Source organism: Carassius carassius, chromosome 20 (assembly GCF_963082965.1).
Source record: "Carassius carassius chromosome 20, fCarCar2.1, whole genome shotgun sequence".
NCBI classification, from domain to species: Eukaryota; Metazoa; Chordata; class Actinopteri; order Cypriniformes; family Cyprinidae; genus Carassius; species Carassius carassius.
In genome coordinates, this window is record NC_081774.1 from 11,210,786 (window position 1) to 11,236,295 (window position 25,510).

The 25,510-nt window shown below is 43.1% G+C and overlaps 2 gene segments (V, D, J or C); both read left to right on the forward strand.

Moving 5' to 3' along the window:
* The first annotated feature begins 13,346 nt into the window (after positions 1-13,346).
* On the forward strand, positions 13,347-13,957 carry LOC132097002 (T cell receptor alpha variable 17-like). The segment is given in 2 exon segments: positions 13,347-13,421; positions 13,545-13,957. Coding segments are annotated over 2 exon segments (453 nt in total).
* A 10,363-nt stretch (positions 13,958-24,320) lies between these two features.
* LOC132095776 (T cell receptor alpha variable 9-1-like) lies at positions 24,321-25,267 on the forward strand. The segment is given in 2 exon segments: positions 24,321-24,574; positions 24,715-25,267. Coding segments are annotated over 2 exon segments (474 nt in total).
* The last annotated feature ends 243 nt before the right edge of the window (positions 25,268-25,510 follow it).

The window sequence follows — 25,510 nt, forward strand, 5'->3', positions numbered from 1 at the left end:
CACTCTCAGTTTTTGGTGGATGTGTATTGGTAAGATATAATTGTATTTTTCTTTCCAATCTAAACCAGTTATTTTTTACTCATTAACCATTACTTTTTATCATTCAGTTACTGTTGCTTTTATCTAATTAGGCTTTTACTCTTCATTGCCAGGGCGCACAGAGGCAAACACAATAAAACCCTTGTCACCGAATGAAAATAGACATGTTGGTGACAGTGTTACATTGTCCTGCAGTTACAAAGAGTATATCGGTACTGTAAATAGTTTATTCTGGTACAGACAGTATCCCAAATCAAAACTGGAGTTCCTTCGTTACATCTTGTCACAAGGACATATGAGTGAAGACAGACCACCCAGATTTACTGCTGCAGTTAATCAAGACAACAAACAAGTGGATCTGAAGATCTCCTCTGTTGTAGAGACAGATTCTGCCATTTACTACTGTGCCCTGAGGCCCACAGTGACAGAACACTGTACAAAAACCATTTATATACATATAATAATTCTGAATTTACATGTATTTGAAAGCTTTAACAACGACAACTTGATGATACACTAAATAAAATACTAAATTAAATTTCACAAGTGTAAACATTTGTCCAATGTCTTTCAACCCATTCATCATCTGCAACAAAGTAAACTAAGCACACTATCTTCGCATTAAAGAAAGAGTGACATACAAATATGTCTTAACATGTCTTCCCTTGTGAAAAAGAAGTGTGCTAATGACAATGGGTCTTAGCCATTTCAATCAGATTTGTGCCAAATAAAACGAACGCAACTTTTGCGAAAACGAACAAAAGAAATATATTGATAAATGAGAAAAACACTCTGAAAATAAAAACACAAATCTAAATAGCAAAAAAGTAACATCGTCTTCATATAAACTGCATTTTTTGTTGATTTCACTTACAGCTTCACGTTTGCTGAAAGCAGTTTTGAATCCATTGCCAGCATTTTCGTTTTTGCTTTCCAAGTTTTTGTTTGCGCTTCACAAATTTACGTTCGCCATTCTGACACAAACCTCTCGTGAGGGCGGGCTTAGCAGCGGCTCGCTCTTATTGGCTCATGAGATTTTGATCGGCGGCTCATTGAACCGGAAGTAGTGTTTTAGTGTCGAGGGCGCACGTGGACAGCTGTAAATCCACACTGATGGTAATTAGAGGATATTAAAGAACATTAATGATAAAACACGCATATTTTCTACATCGGAAGAAGGAGAAGTATAGCGGAAGAAGGAGAAGTATAGGTTTATTCGAGATGAGTAATCGGAAGGCTCGCGGAGCGTCGTCAACATCCGAGGCAGAACAGTCGAGGCAGCCTGAGGTAAGTTTGTGTAACTAATATTATATGTAGAAACTAGCATCAGCTACACATAACATCATAGTGCTGCTTAACCATTAGCTGGGCAAAACCAGCACGAGTCAGGGGCAGCGCTTGGGACAGTGTCCCAACTGTGGAACAATTTTTTTTTTTTTTACATGATTAAAATAGAAAATGTATTTGAAATTGAAATGTGCCACAACATTAGTTTTTACTTTTCTTTTAAATAAATGCACCCTCGGTGAGTTTAAGTGACTTATTTCAAAAACATTAAATGTTTCCAACTTTTGACAGGTACTTTAATGTACAAGAAATGGAGAGAGGAAAAAGGGAAATAAATTACTTTATTAAGCCTACCGTTTGTTCTAATGTTAATCTTATCTGTAAACTTCCAGTTTTCTAAAGCAGCAGTTATTTATAAACTGATTTCGTTTTTCAAAATGTCTTGAATGATTATTGTACTATATGATGTCATTTAATGTCTTAAATGTATATTTTACTGCCCTAGATGACGATACTCGGGATGAGGAGGCACTCTCTGTCCCACGGGTGATGCAGTGGCTGACTCGTCAAGCACATAGGCACCTGCTTCTGTCAGAGAGACAAGCCTTTAAAACAGGTATAGGCAACTTCGGTCCTGGAGGGCCACTGTCCTGCAGAGTTTAGCTCCAACCCTAATTAAACACACCCGAATAAGGCAATCAGTGTTTTCGGGATTACTAGATACATACAGGCAGGTGAGTTTTTATGAGGGCTGAAGCTAAACTCTGCAGGATAGTGGCCCTCCAGGACCGGAGTTGCCTATCCCTGCTTTAAAATAACTGTCGAGTTTGATCACACATGCATGCAGTGAATGCATGCACACAAGCCACTTTGCCATCCTATTGTCAGCGCATGCACCCAAACCATTATATTTCCCGCTGCACATATGTCAGATTGTCATGAATTTAAAGAAATCATGAAAATGTACTCGCTTCGTGCCCTTCACGCCACTTCCCGCCGAAACGGGTGTGGCCCAACCCTATAAAAGGAGCTCGAAAAGGCTGACTCACCTGATTTATTTCATCGCCGAAGCGAACCAGAGTGAATCGTACGCACGGCAGAGAACGCAGTACCCGTTCCCTCTTCTAGAGAGAACCGAGGTTACGTTAGTAACCGAGTACGTTCTCTTACGAGAGTTCTCTCGTACTGCGCCTTAGCTAAGAGGCTACGGGAACCCCATGTAAAACGCCGTGCGCGCAGGGATCACACACCAATAAACCTGAAACAACGCCCAGGATTTACAGTGCACAGTCACCCGAGGGACTCACAGAGAGTCCAGGACAGGAGAGGGGAGGAGCCCTCCGTCCCATATCTAGCAGCACCCATAGATGCGGCAATACAACATCACACAGTCGAGGCAAGGCCTGACCAATGTGGCAATGCGGGTCTTACGCAATACTGCCCATATAACAGTCGGCAGCGCATAACGCTCACGAACTCAGAATTCCCATCAGGGCCCTGATTCGGCTATACCGACAGCAGCCTTGCTTGCAAGGCGGGAACCTCCAGGTTATAGAACCTGATAAATGTAGACGGCGAGGCCCAACCTGCCGCCATACATATATCCTGCAAGGAGATCCCAGTAGACCACGCCCACGAGGGGTGTGCTCTGACGCCCAGTGGGCACTGAAGGCCCCTGGAAGCGTAAGCTAACGCTATGGCGTCAACTATCCATCTGGATAGAGTCTGTCTCGAAACAGCCATTCCCCTGGAACGTCCACTGAAACAGCTGCTCAGTCTGTCGAAAGACAGCGGAGCGAGACACATAAGCTCTTAAAACCCTAACAGGGCAAAGAAGACTCGAGTCTCCATCCTCTCCTGACACCACCAGGGCGGACAGGGCAATAACCTGAGCCCGAAACGGCGCGTTGAGGGACTTTGGCACATAACCGTGCCTAGGTTTGAGTATGACCCTTGAGTCATTAGGCCCAAACTCCAAGCACGACTGGCTCACCGAGAGCACGTGCAGGTCACCCACACGCTTCACTGAAGCGAGAGCCAACAAGAATACCTTAGTATTCTTAGTCTTGTCTCTAATAGTCTTGAACGACAGATGCTGGAGGCTAATCGATTGGATAGGCTCAAAAGGGGAACCCTTCATGGCCTCCAAAACCGCCGCGAGGTCCCATATAGGGACTGACGGAGGTCTGGGAGGATTCAGCCTCCTAGCTCCTCTAAGGAAGCGGATGACCAAATCGTTCCTTCCTATTGACTGACCGAGCGCTGTTTCAGAAAACGCTGCGATGGCCGCCACATAAACTTTGAGCGTGGATGGGGCTCTGACCTTATCCAACAGCTCTTGTAGGAAGGAGAGAACCTCCGTCACCTCACAACTAAGGGGTGAACATCCCCGAGCTGTACACCAGCAGGAGAACACCGACCACTTCGAGGCATACAGCCGTCGTGTCGACGGAGCTCTAGTCTGAGTGATGGTATTTAGCACTCCCACTGAGAGATCAGCGGGTAACCGTTGAGCGCCCACACATGGAGGGACCACAACTCCGGTTGAGGGTGCCAAATCGAGCCCCTGGCCTGCGAGAGGAGGTCCTTCCTCAACGGCACTGGCCACGGGGCGATGTCTGCTAACCGCATCAAATCTGGGAACCATGGTTGGTTCTTCCAAAAAGGTGCTACAAGCAGTATTGAACATCTCGTTTCTCTCACCCGTTCTATCACCTGCGGAAGAAGGGAGACGGGAGGGAAAGCATAAAGCGGGCAGCACGACCATCTCCGTGACAGCGCGCTTTCGTTCTTGGAAAAGAACGCGGGGCAGTGAGCGTTTTCGTGGGACGCGAAGAGGTCCACCTCCGCCCTGCCAAATCTCTCCCACAACAGCCGGACTGTTTGCGGGTGTAGAGACCATTCGCCCGTGGGAATGTTGTTTCTGGACAGCCTGTCTGGACCCAGATTCTGTAGCCCAGGCACATGAACTGCCCTCAGCGAGCGCAAGTTGCGCTGAGCCCAAACCAGGAGGCGTTCCGTCAGCCTGTACAGGTTTCGGGACCCGAGACCGCCCTGGCGATTTATGTAGGACACCACAGACATGTTGTCCGAATGGACTAAGACGTGGCGGCCCTTGATTCGGGGACAAAAGTGCGTCAGCGCGTTCTCCACTGCCAGCATTTCCAGACAGTTGATATGTTGGAGCTTTTCCCGTTCTGACCACAGGCCAAAGGACGGTCTGCCCTCGAGCAGCGCTCCCCATCCCGAAGTGGAGGCGTCCGTCGACACCATCTTCACTTTCGAGGAAGTCCCCAGGTTTACACCTGATTGGTACCAGTCGTTTGCTGGCCAGGGTTTCAGGGCTGTAACGCCGCCCTGATTGACCTTGAGATGCAGTCGACCAGATACCCACGCTCCGCGCGGTATCCGCGTTTTCAGCCAGAACTGCAGGGGGCGCATGCGGAGCAGGCCCAACTGCAGAACCGGAGATGCTGAGGCCATGAGACCCAGCATCCTCTGACATTCTCTGAGCGAAACGGTCGCGCCGCAGCGGAGAGAACTCGCCACGCGCTGAATGCCCAACGCACGCTGTGGTGACAGGCGCGCCGTCATGGAACGTGAGTCCAGAGCTAAACCCAAAAACAGTATCGTCTGACTGGGGTTCAGCGAACTCTTCGTCCAGTTGACACTGAGACCAAGTTTCTCGAGGTGATCGAGTAAAACGGCCCTGTGCTCCACGAGCTCTGCTCGTGATTGAGCCAGAATCAGCCAGTCGTCCAAATAGTTCAGCACTCGCATGCCTCTGAGTCTGAGAGGAGCGAGCGCTGCGTCCATGCACCTCGTAAACGTACGAGGAGCTACGGACAAGCCGAACGGCAGGACTGTAAACTGGTATGCCCGGCCCTCGAAGGCGAATCTCAAATATCGCCTGTGACTTGACGCTATCTGTATTTGAAAATACGCGTCCTTCAGATCTATTGACATGAACCAGTCTCCTCTGCGAATATGCGCGAGGAGCTTCCTGGTCGTAAGCATTCTGAAACTGCGTTTCACCAATGCCTTGTTCAGCTGTCTTAGATCCAGTATGGGCCTGAGACCCCCGTCTCTCTTGGGCACTAGAAAGTATCTGCTGTACAGCCCCCCCTCGCTTTGAGCTTGAGACACAGGCTCTACAGCCCCTTTGCTCAACAGTTTTTATATTTCGGTATGTGTGCTACTTCTGTTTTGACCGTGGTTTCAACACGCGCTAAAAAGTGCGGAGGGCGTCAAAAAAACTGTAGCGAGTAGCCTCTCTTTATAATGCCTAGCACCCAATCCGAAACCCCTGAAAGCGCTGACTATGCATCTGCATGAATGGCTAAGGGCTGGATGCGAAGCCCGCTCTGTTGACTGGGCAACGGCGGCGCTTTCGGTGTGCTGTAACATGGGCGTTACGCCTGTGGCATTTGAGGCGGGGAGCGCACTGATCACAGCGGGCAGATCGCTCCTCCACGACCCCGTCCCGGCGCTTAACCGATTGAGGAAGGGCTGAGCGGGTCCCGTGGGACTCGTGATGTCTGCGAGTAACTGTGGGCTGCAAGCGTGCACATTTACTGCTTTCGACTCGCTGTCTGCCTGGGCAGAGCGTTGGTGCACGGGTTTCGTTTTTACAGAAACCACGCGCCGTGTGTGACATAGTGTTTGTGGGCACTGAGGAGTGGGCACGTTTACTATGTGGAGCGCGTGACCGATCTGAGTCGATCTTATAGGCGCGAGCCCTGTGTGAAGGGCTGTGCTTATATGTGGAGATGGGCACTGAGCAGCGGGCATCGTCACTACATTTATAGCACCATCGGCCGTGGCCAGGACACCAGAAATTACACCTCTTTCGGGAAATATCTGGGTAGACGTGATAACGGTTTTTGTGTGCAGGCAAGAGGGCAACCGTACAGGCTTGCGCATTGCAAAAGACGCTGAAACAGTCACAATCCCTGGAACTGAAACAGCGGCGCGCTTAGGTGAGAGTTCGGCCGCGGCGACTCGCACACCGGCGCTTTCCTAGGATGGCTTCGGGGCTCCCGGCCTCACCGTAATCCTCTGCCGCGGTCCCCGCGGTCCCCGCGGGGCGGGGCGACGGCCGGTAGAGCAAGAACGGGGGTCTCGAGCTGCGTTGCTGAAGCTGTTGTGATAACGGCTTTTGTGTGCAGGCAAGCGGGCAACTGTGCAGGCTTGAGCGTTGCAGAAAACGCTGAGACAGTCACAATTCCTGGAACTGGAACAGCGGCGCGCTTGGGTGAGAGCTCGGCCACAGCGGAACTCATACACCTGCGCTTCGATGAAGCAGCCCAGGCAAGCATGATCTTCACCCAGGCAGGAGACACAGATGACGTACCGGTCTCCCTCGCTGAGTGGGGCTCTGACGAGCCGCAGGAAGGCATCTTAAAAAAGACGCAAGCTCTTTTACGAGTGTGTGTCGCAGGGCGAACACACACACACGCATAAAGAACAGTTGGATATAACAGAATTGAAAGGATATGTGCGCCGGAACGCGCAGCAGGAACGGCAGTGGAAGGCGGCGAAGGCCAGCAGCTTCAGAAGTGACTCGTCCCGCTGAGATGCCTATCAGACGGCGCTTGCTTCCTTCGTGATCCAGCGATACGTGAGCTTCGCTGAAGAGATGAAAAATCAGGTGAGTCAGCCTTTTCGAGCTCCTTTTATAGGGTTGGGCCACACCCGTTTCGGCGGGAAGTGGCGTGAAGGGCGCGAAGCGCCCTTATTGGTCTGATATTGCATCAGCCTGCGCTCGATAGGCTGTGCACTTGCTGCAGAGCAACCAATGAGCGAGCGAGCCGTCTCGCCTATGGCGGTGTACTGCTGCAAATGCGCTTTACAAAAATTCAAAATTAAGGATAATTTTTTGCTTCAGTATTTCGTGAAAAGAGACTTTTCCCGTAGCGTCTTAGCTAAGACGCAGTACGAGAGAGCTCTCGTAAGAGAACAGCAGTGTAACATAATAGTTTTACACAATAGTTTTAATTTCTTTTTGTAAATTCATATACTGTTCAACAAAACTTGTTAATGATTTTACATGCTTTTGAATGGTTTACAATGTCTTAAATATATATATATATATAAAAAAAAAGTTAAAAATAAATGAATGGCAATTTAAAGTGATTTTCTAGCAAATTATTATACAACAGAAAATAAAAGGCTCCTTGGCAAAAGATGTTTAAACACCCCAACAGATAGCGGTTTCTAATCATATCATCCATGCGCCAATAAATAACATTCGTAACTTCTTGCATTGCATGACTCTTCAGATAGGTGAAGCACAGGCTGACAGACACCGTGAGAAGGCACAAGATATCAAGATAAATTGGCAGCATAATGTTATGAAGCATTGGCCTGAACAACCCCGCAGATGCATCTGAACACAATGAGAGGGGATGCCCAGCAGTCGGAGATGCCTCCATTGTGATTTCAGGTGGGAGACTGTTTCAAAGAAAGAATTCAGCAGTCAACCAACTTCTGCCATCTTTCAAACCCGTATGACGTTCACAAGTCAAATGTTAAATAGAGCACAATCTTTGGATGACATCAAGTGTCTGTAGATATAGTGCCCGGTCATTCAATGGTGATGTCAAAGGATTAATCAAGCCTTGCAGGCCAGTGAGTTTTTGGTCTGATAAAGTACAGTATATCTCTGGCACCACCACACATTTACATTTAATCATTTAGCAGACGCTTTTTTCCAAAGTGTCTTACAAGTGAGAACAATAGAAGCAATCAGATCAACAAGAGAACAACAACAGTATACAAGTGCCATGACAAGTCTCAGTTAGTCTAGTACACAACACATAGCCAGGTTTTTTTTTTTTTTAAGAATATGAAAGACAAGAAAAGAAAATGACACCATCCTCCTCTGTGTCATTGGGAGCAGTTCCCTCTTGAAAAAGTTGCTCAAACATCTGAAAAAGAAACAATTAGGTAGTTTTACAATGCTAACTGCATTGAACTCACAAAATAACTATATTTAGTTTGATTTGTTGTTAAAGGATCTTACATAATCCCAAAGTAACTATATTCAAGTACATGAATAGGTCAAGAATGAAATCTTAAACTTTACTTCACGTCATTCCAATCTCATGTAACATAGGCCCTATTTACACAGCATTGAAATGAGTCTTGATCACTTTTACTTTAAGCAGGAAAGGGATGTCATACTACTATGACAAAGATTAGCTTCATGATGATAGTGCAAAGTGGAAAAGAGAGAAAGAATGATTAAAGTGTTTATTAATAGTTTAGAGCCATGCCAGCTACCCTGGCTATGATAATAATTAAAAAATAAAAGTTTTAAATGATACGTACATTTTTTGGTATTTTATATACACAGAACATTAATTGGTTCAGTGCCTACCTGGCGAAGTGACATGTCTCGGTCCTGATAAGCAATATTAAAAAAAAGGATTAGATATTTGTTTTTGTGGACAATCATGAAGATAGAATGGTTTTCTCAACCAGATTAACGACATGGCGTTATCATTAACGTAAATACAAAATAAGACGATTTCCAATTGAAGAAAGATCATTAAGAAACGTTGTGTTTCACATATCCATTGTAAACCTAAACAAAATATATGCCTAAGTAACGTTATAACTTAACATAATGAACTATCTAAATAAAGACCCAAATGTTGCATTCTGCACAGGAATAACACGTATATCTCGATGTTTTTACATATAATATTAGTTACACAAACTTACCTCAGGCTGCCTCGACTGTCCTGCCGAGGAGGATGTTGACGACGCTCCGCGAGCCTCCCGATTACTCATCTCGAATAAACCTATACTTCTCCTTCTTCCGATGTGGAAAATATCCGTGTTTTATCATTAATGTTCTTTAATATCCTCTAATTACCATCAGTGTAGATTTACAGCTCCCCACATGCGCCCGCGCCACTAAAACACTACTTCCGGTTCAATGAGCCACCGATCAAAATCTCACGAGCCAATAAGAGCGAGCCGCTGTTAAGCCCGCCCTCACGAGAGGTTTGTGTCAGAATGGCGAATGTAAATTTGTGAAGCGCAAACAAAAACTTGGAAAGCAAAAACGAAAATGCTGGTAACACATTCAGCAAACGTGAAGCTGTAAGTGAAATCAACAAAAAATGCAGTTTAAATGAAGACGATGTTACATTTTTGCTATTTAGATTATTGTTTTTATTTTCAGAGTGTTTTTCTCATTTATCAATATATATTTTTTGTTTGTTTTATGATAATATCTAATTATGTATTACTTAAACATACATTTCACATAATTCTGATTTTATTTTATTTTAAATAAGTACACTTATTTTTATATATTTATCAATATACTAAAGCACATGTAAAATAATTGATTTTAATTTAAACTTAAGTGTGTTCTACAAAATTACATTTGTTAATGTATTTTAAATGTATTATTATTTAGTCTATAATATATACTGTACTATGTTCATTAATGCAATTAATAAAAATAAACTTCAATACATCACCAGCTCCTGCTCTATGAATTCTATAAATAAAATTTTCTACATAATAATTCCAAAGTTTTCTGACTTTTGATTTTCTGACCTCAATGTATCATGAAGCTAAACATTTATAGCAGTCTTTCAAGTTTGACTCACAGGAGGATGCTCTTCTGATCTGAGAAGCTCCTTTAATGGAGAACAGAATTAAACACTAATCCAGTGTTTATTCTGTCTCTTTCTTTTTATTACTCTAATAAATAACAATAAAGATTCCTCATAAGCAACATTTTCAGTACAGAAAAGTAATTTATGTACGAATATAAGCTATAACATACAGTACAGTAACACAAAGATATTTGTTGTTGCCACAGGGTGGAGCTCTGAAGCCTGATGTTAAACAGCAGATCAAGCTAAATGTGACTGACTCAAGATTGAGTTTGACACTTCAAGCTTTCAGACTACTGAGCAGTGACCATGTTTACTGTTGTCTTCATTGTAGTGTCACTGCTTAAGGGTAAGTAATAGATTTAATGCTCACTGTTGCATTAACATCAGTACCAGTCGACTAAACATGTTAAAGTAACTCACTTCTGCGTAAGATTTAATGGTGAACAATAATGATTTTAAAAGATTTTCTCTTCTCTTCTTTTACAGAGAGTGCTGATGCAGATACAATAGAATCTCTTTTACCAGAACAGCATGTTTCAGTTGGACAAAGTGCTGTTATCTCTTGCAAATACAGTGGCATTGGGCCCAGCTTTCAGTGGTACCGCCAATATCCAGGATCCAGACCTGAGTACCTTATTTTTAATGCAGAGACTGGCGTTTCTTCTGAACCCTCTTTACGTCTCAAAGCACAGGCTAAAAAAGCGATCACAGAAGTGGAACTGGAGATCTCCTCTACTGAAGTCAAAGACTCTGCTGTATATCACTGCGCTCTGAGGCCCACAGTGACAGGAAACCCACCTGCTCTCTACAAAAACTTAATACATGAACACATCTTGCATTACACAAACATTGTGACCCAACAGCTTCAAATCAACCACAGATCAATGATGCAACTGTTCTTACTTTTCCAAATGTAAAGAAACAATGTTAGGTCTTTTGATTTTAAGAAAAGGACAACCCTTTAGAGAAGATAAAGTCTCAGCCAGAGGGTGGAGCATATTCACAAAGGTGAATGTTTGAAAGGCTGATTCATTTAGTCATCCTGCTCTGATCGCTTTACAATCACTCTTCATCAGAAACCATCATGTTTCTGTTTTGTTGGATACCACTGACATTACTCACGGGTAAATAATTTAATTTATGGTTTTATTCTTGTTTACTAAAAAATATTTTCATCTGAATGATTGTATATAAGTTGCTTACCTTTAGTGTTCATTTAATTAATAGTTTCATTAACAGTTGCATTTTGTCCATACAGGAAATTCTTTTGCTGACACAATAAAGCCATTGTCTTCTGAAAGGCATATTTTCAGAGGTGAAAATGTGACTCTGTCCTGTAACTACAGCGGTCGGGCATACAGTCTTCAATGGCATCGGCAATATATGGGATCTAGACCAGAGTTCCTGATACTTGTTAATGAAAATTCAGAAGAATCTGAGCCTTCTCTTCGTCTGTCAGCAAAAGACTCAAAAGAGAAGAAACAAGTGAATCTTACAATCTCTTCTGCTGAAGTGTCAGACTCTGCTGTATATTACTGCGCTCTGAGGCCCACATTGACAGGAAACACAAGAACACTGTACAAAAACCCTGATTTCAGTCAGATGATTGTGTACTTCACTGTAAAAACATTTGTGTGTGTGTGTTACTGATTTTATTCTATTGTTTAACACTTCAGTGAATAATCCAATATTGTTTCAGTTATACAAAAAACTATAATATCATTTTTTATTTCAGTTAGAATAAATATGCAGAATATATTCATATTCCAGTATATTATAGTTTGTCTTTTTATATTACTGTATATTAAAATATTTTAATTTGTCTCTTTGGTAAGCCTCAGCAACTTAAATGGTATGTTTTACACTGTTTAATTTTATCACATTTGTCTATAAACTAATGCTCAAATATAAACATTGAGAAGCACTTTTAGAGTGATGCATTGATTTGTGACAGTAAGAACCTTCTAACTTGGCAAAAGTCATCATCACAGGGTAAAAACACAAATACTGTCCAAGTCCTCTGTGAGTGATGAAGGTCTAAATGTGTTTGTTTTCATCCAGAAGAGGGCGTTCATCTCTTTTCTGTAACCCTCATGCACACAATGAGCTCAAGACTCAAATCTCGCCACAGGTTGGAGCTCCAGACTTAAATCACAGTGTTTCAGTCAAGAAAAGGCACATTTGATCATTTCATTCCATCATGCTGCTCTGTGCACTTGTAATATTATCAGAACTTGCAGGTGAGACTTGTTTATTTCATTTAATCACCAAATCTTTTTATTTAAAACTGTTAGAAGTACATTTATCTGATCACAATATTGAATTTATTATGTCTTTTTTTCAGGAGTCTCTCTTGGTGATCTAATAACGTCTCATGATTCTGAGAAACGAGCTCCAGATGGTAACAGTGTTGCTCTCTACTGTAACTACACTGGTGCTGTGTATAATCTACTGTGGTATCGTCAGTATCAAAGATCCAGACCAGAACTCCTTCTCTCCATGAGTGAATCTGGAGATCCAGTTAAAGCCGATCCATCAGCGCACTGGTTATCAGCTCAAGTTGACAAACACAGAAAGCTCATGGAACTGGAAATCAGCCCTGCTAAAGTATCAGACTCTGCACAGTATTACTGTGCTCTGCAGCCCACAGTGACTGGAAAACCTTTTCCTCTGCACAAAATCTTTTTGTTTATGATCAAGCTTTTCACTGATTCTTAACAAGCACATGTTTCCTAAAGTATGAATTATTTCTGACTGCATCTGTCGTCAGTAACACAAGCATCTCTTTAGGATCAATAACTCAAATCAATTGTGATGCTTCCTGGAATCTTTGTATAATATAAATATAAGTATAATATAAAAGTTCAATAAATTAGTGAAAAAAATTACAAAAATTAAATAAAAAAAGGCACTAAAATGTAATCATTAGCAACTAGATCTCCAATATTCAGTTGGTTCTGTAGCATTATTTTGCTTCTGCTAAAAATATATATATATATTTCATAGACATTGGCAGACTTTGAATCACAGGTCACATAAACTGGTTTAAGTATAATGACTTAATTAAATATGTGGAAAATTGTATATTTTTTTTTTCAATGGGCGGAGCTTAATATCAAAATGAAGAAGCATTTTAATCTGAGGGAGGATGTAGGAATTCAAAGGCATCCAGTCTGAATGATACTCAAGTCTTTCAGATTCTTCTTCAGATTTCTGCTGTCATGATTATTTTCACTTTCCTCAGTTTTTGGTTGATGTGATGTGTTTATTTCCAGTCTAAACCAGTTATTTTATAGCTAGAGTGCAAGAGGGTGGAGCTATTCGATTCATGATTTACATTAGTAAGCTCCTGCTAGAGTTAGTTTTAGAAGGAAAAGTGCAGCATTGGCTCTTACAGTCATTTTATTAGTAAGATGTTGCTCCTGTTTTTAATTGTTATTTTTCTGCTCAAAGGTCAGTTATTCATTTTTTTTTAAACATTTGATCCAATTATTTATTCAGTGTGAACAACAGGTACAGTAGGCTATATCTAACCCAAAGGAATAATTTAACATCTTTGTTTCTTCTTCAACACAGAGAATACTGACGCAAATACAATAAACCCACTTGTGCCAGAGAAGCACATCACAGCAGGAGACAACGTTACCCTCACCTGTGATTACAGTGGACGTGTTAACACCTTGCAGTGGTATCGACAATATCCAGGATCTCGAATAGAGTTCCTTATCTTTGTTACTGAGCTCAAAGGCCGGTCAGAACCTACACTTCGACTTTCATCTGTGGCTGATGAACGTAATAAATGCATGAATCTCAGCATTTTTCAGAAGGAGATGGAAGATTCTGCTCTGTACTACTGTGCCCTGGTGCCCACAGTGACGGGAAACACTGCAACACTGTACAAAAACCTGACATTGTTTGCAGCAGACATAGATCCAACATCAGATGTCAAACAATTTTTCAAAACATTTCAACAAATCAAAGTGTGTTAACTCCACTTGAATCAACAAATAAGTAAAATGAAGCATGAGGGTGATGTTTCAGAATGTGTGTGTGTGTGTGTGTGTGTGTGTGTGACTGTTTACCTGTGAGTATGCACTGCAGTGACTGGTAAATGTCATGTTAGCAGCTTTGAATATAAAGGCACCATATAAAGCAAACTAAACTAAATAACTTTCACATAGGTTGGAGCTTAATATCAAGATGCTGGAACATTTTAATCTGAGGGAGGATGTCAGAATTCAAAGGCATTCAGTCTGAATGATACTCAAGTCTTTCAGATTCTTCTTTAAAGTTCTGCTATCGTGATTATTTTCACTGTCCTCAGTTTTTGGTGGATATGTATTGGTAAGATAAAGTAGCATTTTTCTCCAATCTAGACCAGTTACTTTTTAATTATTTAATACCACTTTTTACCAGTTACATACTGTCAAATACTATCTAACTGTCTACTCACTGGCTTTTACTATCCATTACTAGGGCACACAGAGGGAAACACAATAAAACCTTTATCACTGAATGAAAATAGACATGTTGGTGACAGTGTTAATCTGTCCTGCAGTTACAAAGACTATACGGGTAATATACAGAATTTACAATGATACAGACAGTATCCAAGATTCAAAACGGAGTTCCTTCTTTACATTTTCCAACATGGAGCTATTAGTGATGACAGATCACCCAGATTTACGGCTGAAGTTAATCAAGACCAGTGACGTAGCCACGGGTGTGCCAGGGTGTGCCTGTGCCACCCACAGTGGCAGCTGGCACACCTAAAAATAGATGCAGAATTATTTTTTATAGTCTCAAAAAAAATGTTTACTAAACTTGGACTATTGTTGTTTACTTAGAAAAAATATATATTTTTAAATCAACCCTTTCACGTGTAAGTTACAAATATTTTAACTGACCCCACGCGTCATGATTGTCACGTGACACACCGCAGCCACTAACAGATGTATCGGTATTCATTTTATTTAGTTTTTCATTTTTTATTAAAATATATACACAAACTTGCTTACCATGTCAACTATCTGATATTGCGATTCTTCGTTTAAAAACCTTTATAAATTATCTTGATCTATAACGAGATGAGCGCTGCAGTTCAGAGTCCTGTGTCAGCCGGATTTAACGTACAGCACTTGAATTCCCCAGTTTCTCCCGAAATACATGAAAGTAAGTGGCTGTTGAACTGGACGAAGAATAGAGTAAACTTTATTGTTCTGCTATGTCTGATATATGAATAAAACACGTCGGCAAATTAGATTTGATTAGCTAGTTTTTGCTGCTTCCATAGACATCAGTGTGTATTTTACAAACTACCAATGTATTGTTTTACTAGTGATTATGTATATTTAAATGTATGAAACCTAAAATAAACATTATGTGGTTGAAAACACTGCATATTAATTGTGATATATGACAAGCGCTGAGCGCGTTCCTCTCTGGCTCAGTGCCAGCCAACGCGCGAAAGCTGTTTGAATCTGGCAGTTCTGTGATGCCACTGAACATTCTAAATCATACTCTCAGGGGCACAGAAATAAGAATCCAATATATGGTGCAATAATGCTAAAAATGTTAAAATGTAATTTACATTTTAAATTATTTTTGTTAAAATATATCTGCCGACATTTGGACTGCCAACCAATCAGCAAACAGCAGCTGACTGTGACCCCAGCAGTCAATGATATAAACAGATAATTTTTGATTGCACATTGCTAGCTAGCAATATGTCGCAGAGCTCCTTTCTTAATTTTTTTTTTAGCAAAAAAACGTCTCCGGTTACTCACGTAACCTTAGTTCCCTGAGAGGAGGGAGCGAGATATTACGTATGGGGGAAATCCATTTCCTCGAAATTATGAAGTCTGATTGAATAACTCTTTTGCTTGCAAATAGCCAATGGCGCCCTCGCCCTCGCCCTCACCTGATTGGCTGACAGCCATCAATATAGGTGACGGCGGGCGCCAAAAACCTCAGAATCTTCGACTGAACGAGAGTTATGAGGCTGGAAGGTTTTCCACACGGCAGGTTACGTAATGTCTCGTTCCCTCCTCTCAGGGAACTAAGGTTACGTGAGTAACCGGAGACGTTCCCTTATCGAGTCGGTCTCTCGACATTACGTATGGGGAACAATAAAACCCCCGCCGTGTGGGAAATACTGTCCGGCCCAACTCACATCGAGCCACAGAAGAGCATACACTAGTTCTTACAGCGCATTAGCTCTAGGTCGGGTACCGGACCTGGTTGAAACCCCTTTTGGCACAGAGCCAAATCAGCTCTTACTCCATCGTAACCAGTGGCGGACTGGCATCAAAAAGAGGCCCTGGCAATTTTAGCAGAGAGGCCACATTTGTCTTCTCAAGTCATCTGCAACCAACAAAGAAACATAACATTACACAAACAACACACTCTAATAATAGCTTAACAAAAGACATAAAAAATAAATGTTTTACCTTCATGTGATTACAGTAGCAGGTTGCGGAATAATTTGCTTTTCTCTGCCACTCTGTCAATCACATCATCTGTATCCAGTCTCATGAGGATCTCCTTCTCTGTTGCCATCAACATGAAGGCTTCCAAATTTTCCTCTTGTATTCTGCTCCTTAGACGACTCTTGATGAACTTCAGTTTCGAGAAGCTTCTTTCACATGCCACTTGTGTGCAGGACAGGGTCAACAAAAATTTGTAGGCCAACTGTATTTTGTGGTATGCATGTGAAAAAAACTTCAGCTGCTGGAGGAGGAAGTAGCAACACACAGCACAGTTCCTGCAGGCTGTGCATCTTTTGCGAACTAGATCAATTTCCTCCATGTCCTCCTGATTGTCTTCTTCCTCAGAGGTAAGAGACTGTGACTCTCTGGTTGTGTACTCACTGAAAGGGGACTTTTTAAAAGTGTTCCAGTGGAGGGCCAGACTGCACAACTCAGACTGTAAATGTTCAACTGTTGCATCTTCATCAAATGGAATGAGGCATTTACTTATGTCCTCAAGTGCATTATGAGGGAGTCCATTTGAATTTATTTCTGGAAAATGAAGCGGATCAAGTAGTGATAAGTCAGCATAAAGTTTCCCGTGCTGCAGGAAGCGGCGGTGGATACATTCAGAGACTGTATCAAGAATGATGTTGTGAACATTGATCCTGTAAGCTGTCAGTGAGTCTTCAGTTGTGTTTTCTTCATCGTTAGACTCTCCTGGCATTGTTTTTCTTTTTTTCATCCGTTTTGATGGCAGTGAAGCCTGCACTTCCATCTCAGAATCCACATTTTGGAATCCACCATTAGCCCATTTCACAAAATTGTCTGCTGCGTCTTTCACTGTGTCAAAGTCTCTGATAAAGTCTTTAAGCTTGTGGTGTGTTTCTGTCACCATGCGATGGGCAGTCAAGAGATCCATGGCATTGGTTTGGAGATACTGACAAAGGCAATGTGAGTGTGAAAACACGCAGGAACAACTGTGCAGTGGGAACTGTCTCATATTTGAGGAGTGACTCAATGAAGGCATGTGCTTTTACACGTACAGCTGGCTTAAACTGTGAATTGTCCTGAATTTTGGACAATGTTTCAAGTCCACATACAAAGCATTCTTTGGCTGGGCAAAGGATCCAAAGATCTTCTTTAATGCAGCATCCTTTGAAGACCATCTTGTTTCCCCAATCAGGGAAATTCTTCTGTGTTGGGGGTCCTGACTTACACCTTCCCAAACATTCATTCTCTGATATGAGTCACGAAGAAACACTGCAATCTCATTAATCAACCCAAATAATGATGCTGCTGTTATCACAACGCCTGTGGTTTCAGACATAACCAGGTTTAGAACATGGGCATAACACCATACGTGCATTTGGGTTGGGACTTCTTTTGACAGCCAGGCAGAGAACCCCCTGTATTGCCCCTGCATATTTGCAGCCCCATCAGTTGAGTTTCCAATGCAGTTCTTCACATCAATTTTGCAAGTGGCCAACGTCTCCTTGAGCACTTTAAGAAAATCCTCCCCTGTTGATGACTTGCATTCAACAACTGCAAGGAGCTTCTCCTGAATGCTGCTGTCTGTTACATAGCGAACTACAACACTGCACTGATCTTTTGAGGTTATATCTTAATAATAACTCCACAATATTGGCGCTTTTCACACTTAAGAACTTAAGAAGCCTTACGCTTCTTCTCTCTCTTTTTTTCTGCTCCACCCTTTTCTACTCGCCGTTTTCTCATTCCTCGATCCATTTTCTTTCACTCCGTGTTGTTGATATGTTCTCATTAGTCATTACCCATCATTCACTTGTCATTATCCATCATCTCATCAGGTCAATGATCGCGAGACATTCCAGCCCGTTCTCATCCTAGGGCGTCATATATTTTTCCTTGTTTTTTTTTTTTGTGGCCGCCTGCAGCTCCGCTTAATTTATTATTATTTTATTCATATTTACATTTACATTAACATTATGCATGCAGACGCTTTTATCCAAAGCGACTATTGCATTGATTCAAGGTACACATTTTTACATTTTATCAGTTCATATACTTAGTCTGTTGATTTGCGACGGCCTATTGTTGCAAACACTCCGCTTTATTTATTTATTTAGCCTTTTTATATGGTTGTGCTGCCGGTTGCGGGCGGCCGCATCTCCGCTTTATTTATTTATTTAGCCTTTTTATATGTGCGCCACAAGTTGTGATGAGCGCCGGCGAGCGAGCCGCTGGTGGTGCTGCCGCTTGCAGCCATTGCACCAATAGGCGGCCGCTTCCTCGCTTTATTAAGCCTATTTATTTGTTTGTGATGCGGCCACAACAAGTGATGAGACCAGGCGGCCGCAGTGGCATTTGCCCACATTGCCCAATGGCCAGTCCGTCACTGATCGTAACCCAGTGCACCCAGATAAGCAACACTGGTGTGATATGGGGAAAATGCAGCAATATGTTGGTGCTTGGGAATACACTGCCGGCTTATAATGCGGGCATAATAAAGGGGCCACACTAGATAGTGAATGAATACCTTAACCGCAGCTATTACTAAAATAACTGACGCTGTCTATATGACCTGGTCGAAACCATGGCTAGTGCACGTGCCAGGCAAGGCGTGCCATTACCTAGTCCAATGACTGCTCAACTCCCTCCTCCTGCACTGACAGCACATGTGATGCGAACGAGGGAATGTCCAAATTATAGAATCTCGCAAACGTGTTCCGAGACGACCAGCCCGCTGCGAAACAAATAGACATGCCTTTCGCCCAACCCCATGACGACGCCAAACTCCTTGTGGAGTGGGCGTGCACTCCGATTGGGCAGGCGGTTCCCCGGGAAGCATAAGCTAGTCGCACAGCCTCCACTATCCAGTGTGATAACCTCTGCTTCGACAGTACGCTGCCCTTCTTGACACCCGCGTAGCAGACGAAAAGCTGCTCTGAAGTTCGAAACTGGCTAGTTCTGTTCACATAAGCACGCAGGGCATGCACGGGGCACAAAGCGCACTTCTGAGACACTGAATTACTGTCCTCCTCGGGGCAAAATGCTTGAATTGTAACTATCTGAGCTCTGAACGGCGTTGAGAGTACTTTAGGCGAATAGCCGCGTTTGGGTAAAAGTCTGACCATACAATCGTCCGGTCCAAACTGCATACACACGCTGTTCACTGACAGGGCATGCAAGTCTCCCACTCGTTTCCCGCAAGCTATCGCGAGCAGTAGTGCCGTCTTAAATGAGAGCACTTTAAGGTCGCTAAACTCGGCTGGTTCAAAAGGTGGGTCAGACAGCGCACTAAGCACTAACGACAGGTCCCAGACCGGCATCTGACGAAGGCGGTGTGGATTAAGCCGCCTAGCTCCCCGAAGAAAACTCGTTATCAGGGAGTGCCTCCCCACTGAATGGCCGTCTAGCAAGTCACGAAAAACGGCGATAGCGGCCACGTAGACTTTCACTGTAGATGGGGTACTGCCAGCATCCAGACGTTCCTGTAGGAAGGTCAGAATAATGGAGATATCGCAACTGCTGGGGTCCTCATTTTTGTCAACACACCAGTTAGCAAATACTTTCCACTTCAGAGTGTATAAACGCCTTGTGGAAGGGGCTCTAGCCTCTGCTATTGTCTGCAGCACTCGCCGATATACTCCACGCTGATCTGCCACACATGCAGGTCCTAAAGCTCTGGGTTGGGGTGCCATATGGTGCCCCTCGCCAGGGATAAGAGGTCCCTTCTCGGCGAGATCCGCCACGGAGGAAGCCGCGACATGTTCACCAGTTCCGGGAACCACGGCTGGTTGGGCCATTTGGGTGCTACCAGGATCAACGCACATCTCTCCTCCCTGATCTTTTGCAGCACCAGCGGCATTAGCTTGACTGGGGGAAAACCATACTTCCGTTCCTTGGGCCAGCGGTTTGACAGCGCGTCTCCCCCCAGGGGGGATGCTGTCAGCGAGAAGTACAGAGGGCAGTGGGCGTTCTCTTGCGACGCAAAGAGGTCGATCTCCGCTTTGCCAAACAGATTCCAGATCATATTTATCGTTTGCGGATGGAGCCTCCATTCTCCGTGTACAATGCCGTCCCTGGACAGCATGTCGGCGTCGCAATTCAAACTGCCCGGTACGTGCACTGCTCGAATCGACAGAAGTACTCTGTCCGTCCATAACAGCAGCTGTCTCGCTAATCCCTGCAGGGATCGCGAACGTAAACCTCCCTGGCGATTGATGTACGCCACCACCGCCGTGTTGTCCGTTCTGATGAGAACATGACGGTGTTTCACAAACGGAAGGAAACTCTGCGGCGCTAGATGAACCGCTTCCATCTCCAAGCAGTTTATATGCCAGCGCGTCTGGTCCCCTGTCCACGTACCGAATGCTGGTCTGCCATCGCATAGGGCTCCCCAGCCTGATAGTGAAGCATCCGTTGTGACCACTACACGTCTGACCACTCTGCCCATAGCAGCACCCTGCTCGAATATGGTCGTGCCGAACCAAGGCGCCAGAGTCTCGAGACATGAACGCGTTATGATAAGGGGTTCCGTTCCTGCTCTCCACGCCCGCAGCTTCACTCGGCTCTGTAACCAGTGTTGAAGTGGTCTCATGTGCAACAAGCCCAGTCTGCAGATGGAGGCTGCGGCCGCCATCAGACCGAGCAGCCTCTGAAACGTTCTTAAGGGGATAGCTCTGCCTTGAACGAAGAGGGCTAGTGTATTGTGAATCGACTGGATTTTCGGCTCTGACAGCTTCGCGATCATAGTGCGCGAGTCCAGTATCATACCCAGGAATGTGATATATTGGTGCGGCTGCAGCGTGCTCTTCTGAATGTTCACAGACAGCCCCAAACCTGTCAGATGGGAGAAGCCGGGAGAAGACGCCAGGTGGGCCGCGATAGCATCCTCGACGGGAGGCGGTCGCGCGTATCCCAATTTCTCCGCCCCTTCCACCGTCGTCAGCAGCTGGGTCCCCTGTGCATGGGCTCGGGCTGAGTAAGGGGAGTGTCATGACCGGGTGAGTTCCTCGTGGACCTCAGAGAAAAAAGGCGCGGGTCTCTGCGGAGCTTCAGCCTGGCGGCCCGCGCCGAGGTAGGAACCGTCCATCCATCCCTTAGACGGCAGCTCCTTGGGGGCTGTCCACTCCAATTCCATATCTGCCACCGCCTCCGTGAGGATCGCCATAAGCTCGGCATCCAGCGATGTGGGGGCGGCTTCAGACGGGGCCTCGGACCACGCTCCCGGGTCTGAGGCATTACTAGACATGGCGTCGTCCTCGTCATATCCAAACGAGACCATTTCCCACTCTTCAAGTGGAGTGCGGTAATTGGCCTCAGAGTATGAGACGGGATCTTCCACGTGAGGGTGGCGTGGGTGTTGGGGCGACGCCAGTACCTCGACAGAATCCGTCGACGGAGCTCTCTGCAGTCTCCCGGTTCGCGGCTTGACGGGGGAGAGGCAGGAGATACAGGGCCACCGTTGCGGGTAACGGCCAGCCTTACACGAAGGATCTTGATGGGAAGCTCCTCACAGGCACAACATCCCGAACCTTCGAATGCCGCCTCTGCGTGAGCCCGACCCAGGCACAGCACACATTGCTCGTGTGCGTCCGGGAAATCAATGGGCCCACCACACATACGGCAAAGAGACATTATAAGAGTGAAATCACCGGAACGTGAGAGGGGATAATTTTCCACAATTTTCTGCTCTGTATGCGTGAATCCACGGCGAAACCAGACTCAAGTGAAGAAAAAAGATTCTGAGGTTTTTGGCGCCCACCGTTACCTATATTGATGGCTGTCAGCCAATCAGGTGAGGGCGAGGGCGCCATTGGCTATTTGCAAGCAAAAGAGTTATTCAATCAGACTTCATAATTTCGAGGAAATGGATTTCCCCCATACGTAATGTCGAGAGACCGACTCGATAAGGGAACCTCGGCTTGATGGACAGCCGGACACACGGCCTAACGTTACACCTGATGAGGATGTTTCTCCCTCCCCGGGCCCAACATCAACAGACAGTGTTGCCAGATTGGAAATGTCCAAGTATCGTACCAGAAGTTCAAAATTATCGTATTTGGAAGAAAATTATTATATTTAACAATTAACTACATTTTGACACGACCTGCAAATTACCACTAGGAGTATGGTTGGACGGAAGCAGTGCGACAAAAATACTATCCCATAATTTTGCACAGTAATCTGACAATAAATGTGGCACAACCAGATTTTCATATGCACACCCCGAGTCTCTTTTCTGGCTACACTACTGATCAAGACAACAAACAAGTGGAGCTGAAGATCTCCTCTACTGTAGAAGCTTGAAGTGTCTACTGTACTGCCATTTACTACTGTGTCCTGCTGCCCACAGTGACAGGAAATCAAATGTCAAAATTAAGGAATGCCTCAAACACTTGCTTATCCTGTCTCAAATGCATCAAATGCAAATTACTGTATTTTCCAGAAGGTGGCGCAATATGATTTACATGAGATAGAGGAGACTTTTGTCAAAAGTTCAACTTAATGCACTTAATATAACTTTAAAATGTGATAAATTCAAAAATAATAACAATTTATTTAAGCAGCGAAATTAACATATTTAATTTGCACTTATGTGTGTTATTTTAAAGTATATTATTTCTGCAATAAGTAAACTTTATAGAAGTATACTTAAGTGCACTTATTTTTCACAAGGGATTGCATCTATTATAATAAATATATTCTTATGAATAAGAAATGAATACCTTAAAAATGTGTCATGTAGAGACAAACACAGAAAAAAAGAAGACTAGGAAATGAGGGAGGTGCTCTCACAACAGTGACAGTGCAAGAGGCTGCTCAAAGTCACTTTACTCTGCCTTTGCCTCTTCTCTGCAGAACATCCACCATGTTTCTCCTTTGCTGGATATCATTTTTATCATCAATAGGTAAGATGTTCTGATTTTTAGAGACTTCATAAAGATTAAATAATGGGGTAAAAATTGTGGTGATAAAATGATAAAATCTTTTGTTTAATTATAATAATCGAATACCTGTTTTTTTATATATGTATACAGGAAATTCCTTTGCAAATACAATACAACCATTATCCTCTGAAAAGCATGTTGTCAGAGGTGAAAATGTGATTCTTTCCTGCGACTACAGTGGCGATGTAAACAATCTGCAGTGGTATCGTCAATATCCTGGATCTCGACCAGAGCACCTCATTCTCGTCACAGAATATTCAGAAACTGATATTTCACTTCGTCTGTCAGCAAAAGCTTCCAAAGACCTAAAACAAGTGAATCTTACAATCTCCTCCGCTGAAGAAACAGATTCAGGTCTGTACTATTGCGCCCTGGTGCCCACAGTGACAGGAAACACAAGAACACTGTACAAAAACCATTTATATACATATAATAATTCTGAATTTACATGTATTTGAAAGCCTTAACAATGAAAACTTGATGATACACTAAATAAAATACTAAGTGTAAACATTTGTCCAGTGTCTTTCAACAAACTAAACTAAGCACACTATTATCTTCACATTTAAGAAAGAGTGACATACAAATATGCCTTAACATGTCTTAACATCAGTATTACATACAGCGAACTCATAAAACCTGGAGACGACATAAAAATGTATTTATTTTTCATTTTGAACATACCTGTAGTTTTACATTTTTCAATACATACGTTTTTTTATTTATTTGTTCATACATTTATTCATTTATTTCCAGGTCTAAATTACATAATAATTATTTTTTGATTTTCTGATCTCAATGTATCATGAAGCTAAACATTTATAGCAGTCTTTCAAGTTTGACTCACAGGAGGATGCTCTTCTGATCTGAGAAGCTCCTTTAATGGAGAACAGAATTAAACACTAATCCAGTGTTTATTCTGTCTCTTTCTATATTACTCTAATAAATAACAATAAAGATTCCTGATAAGCAACATTTTTCAGTACAGAAAAGTAATTTATGTACGAATATAAGCTATAACATACAGTACAGTAACACAAAGATATTTGTTGTTGCCACAGGGTGGAGCTCTGAAGCCTGATGTTAAACAGCAGATCAAGCTAAATGTGACTGACTCAAGATTGAGTTTGACACTTCAAGCTTTCAGACTACTGAGCAGTGACCATGTTTACTGTTGTCTTCATTGTAGTTTCTCTGCTTAAGGGTAAGTAATAGTTTTAATGCTCACTGTTGCATTAACATCAGTACCAGTCGACTAAACATGTTAAAGTAACTCACTTCTGCGTAAGATTTAATGGTGAACAATAATTATTTTAAAAGATTTTCTCTTCTCTTCTTTTACAGAGAGTGCTGATGCAGATACAATAGAATCTCTTTTACCAGAACAGCATGTTTCAGTTGGACAAAGTGCTGTTATCTCTTGCAAATACAGTGACATTGGGCCCAGCTTTCAGTGGTACCGCCAATATCCAGGATCCAGACCTGAGTACCTTATTTTTAATGCAGAGACTGGCGTTTCTTCTGAACCCTCTTTACGTCTCAAAGCACAGGCTAAAAAAGCGATCACAGAAGTGGAACTGGAGATCTCCTCTACTGAAGTCAAAGACTCTGCTGTATATTACTGCGCTCTGAGGCCCACAGTGACAGGAAACCCACCTGCTCTCTACAAAAACTTAATACATGAACACATCTTGCATTACACAAACATTGTGACCCAACAGCTTCAAATCAACCACAACAGATCAATGATGCAACTGTTCTTACTTTTCCAAATGTAAAGAAACAATGTTAGGTCTTTTGATTTTAAGAAAAGGACAACCCTTTAGAGAAGATAAAGTCTCAGCCAGAGGGTGGAGCATATTCACAAAGGTGAATGTTTGAAAGGCTGATTCATTTAGTCATCCTGCTCTGATCGCTTTACAATCACTCTTCATCAGAAACCATCATGTTTCTGTTTTGTTGGATACCACTGTCTTTATTCATAGGTAAATATTTGTTTATTAATATATATATATATATATATATATATATATATATATATATACTTATTACATTTCCAATTGAAATGTACATTACACAAACAATCACATTGCCAACAAGCTACCTTTAGTGTCAGTTTAATCAATACAGTCACATTTTG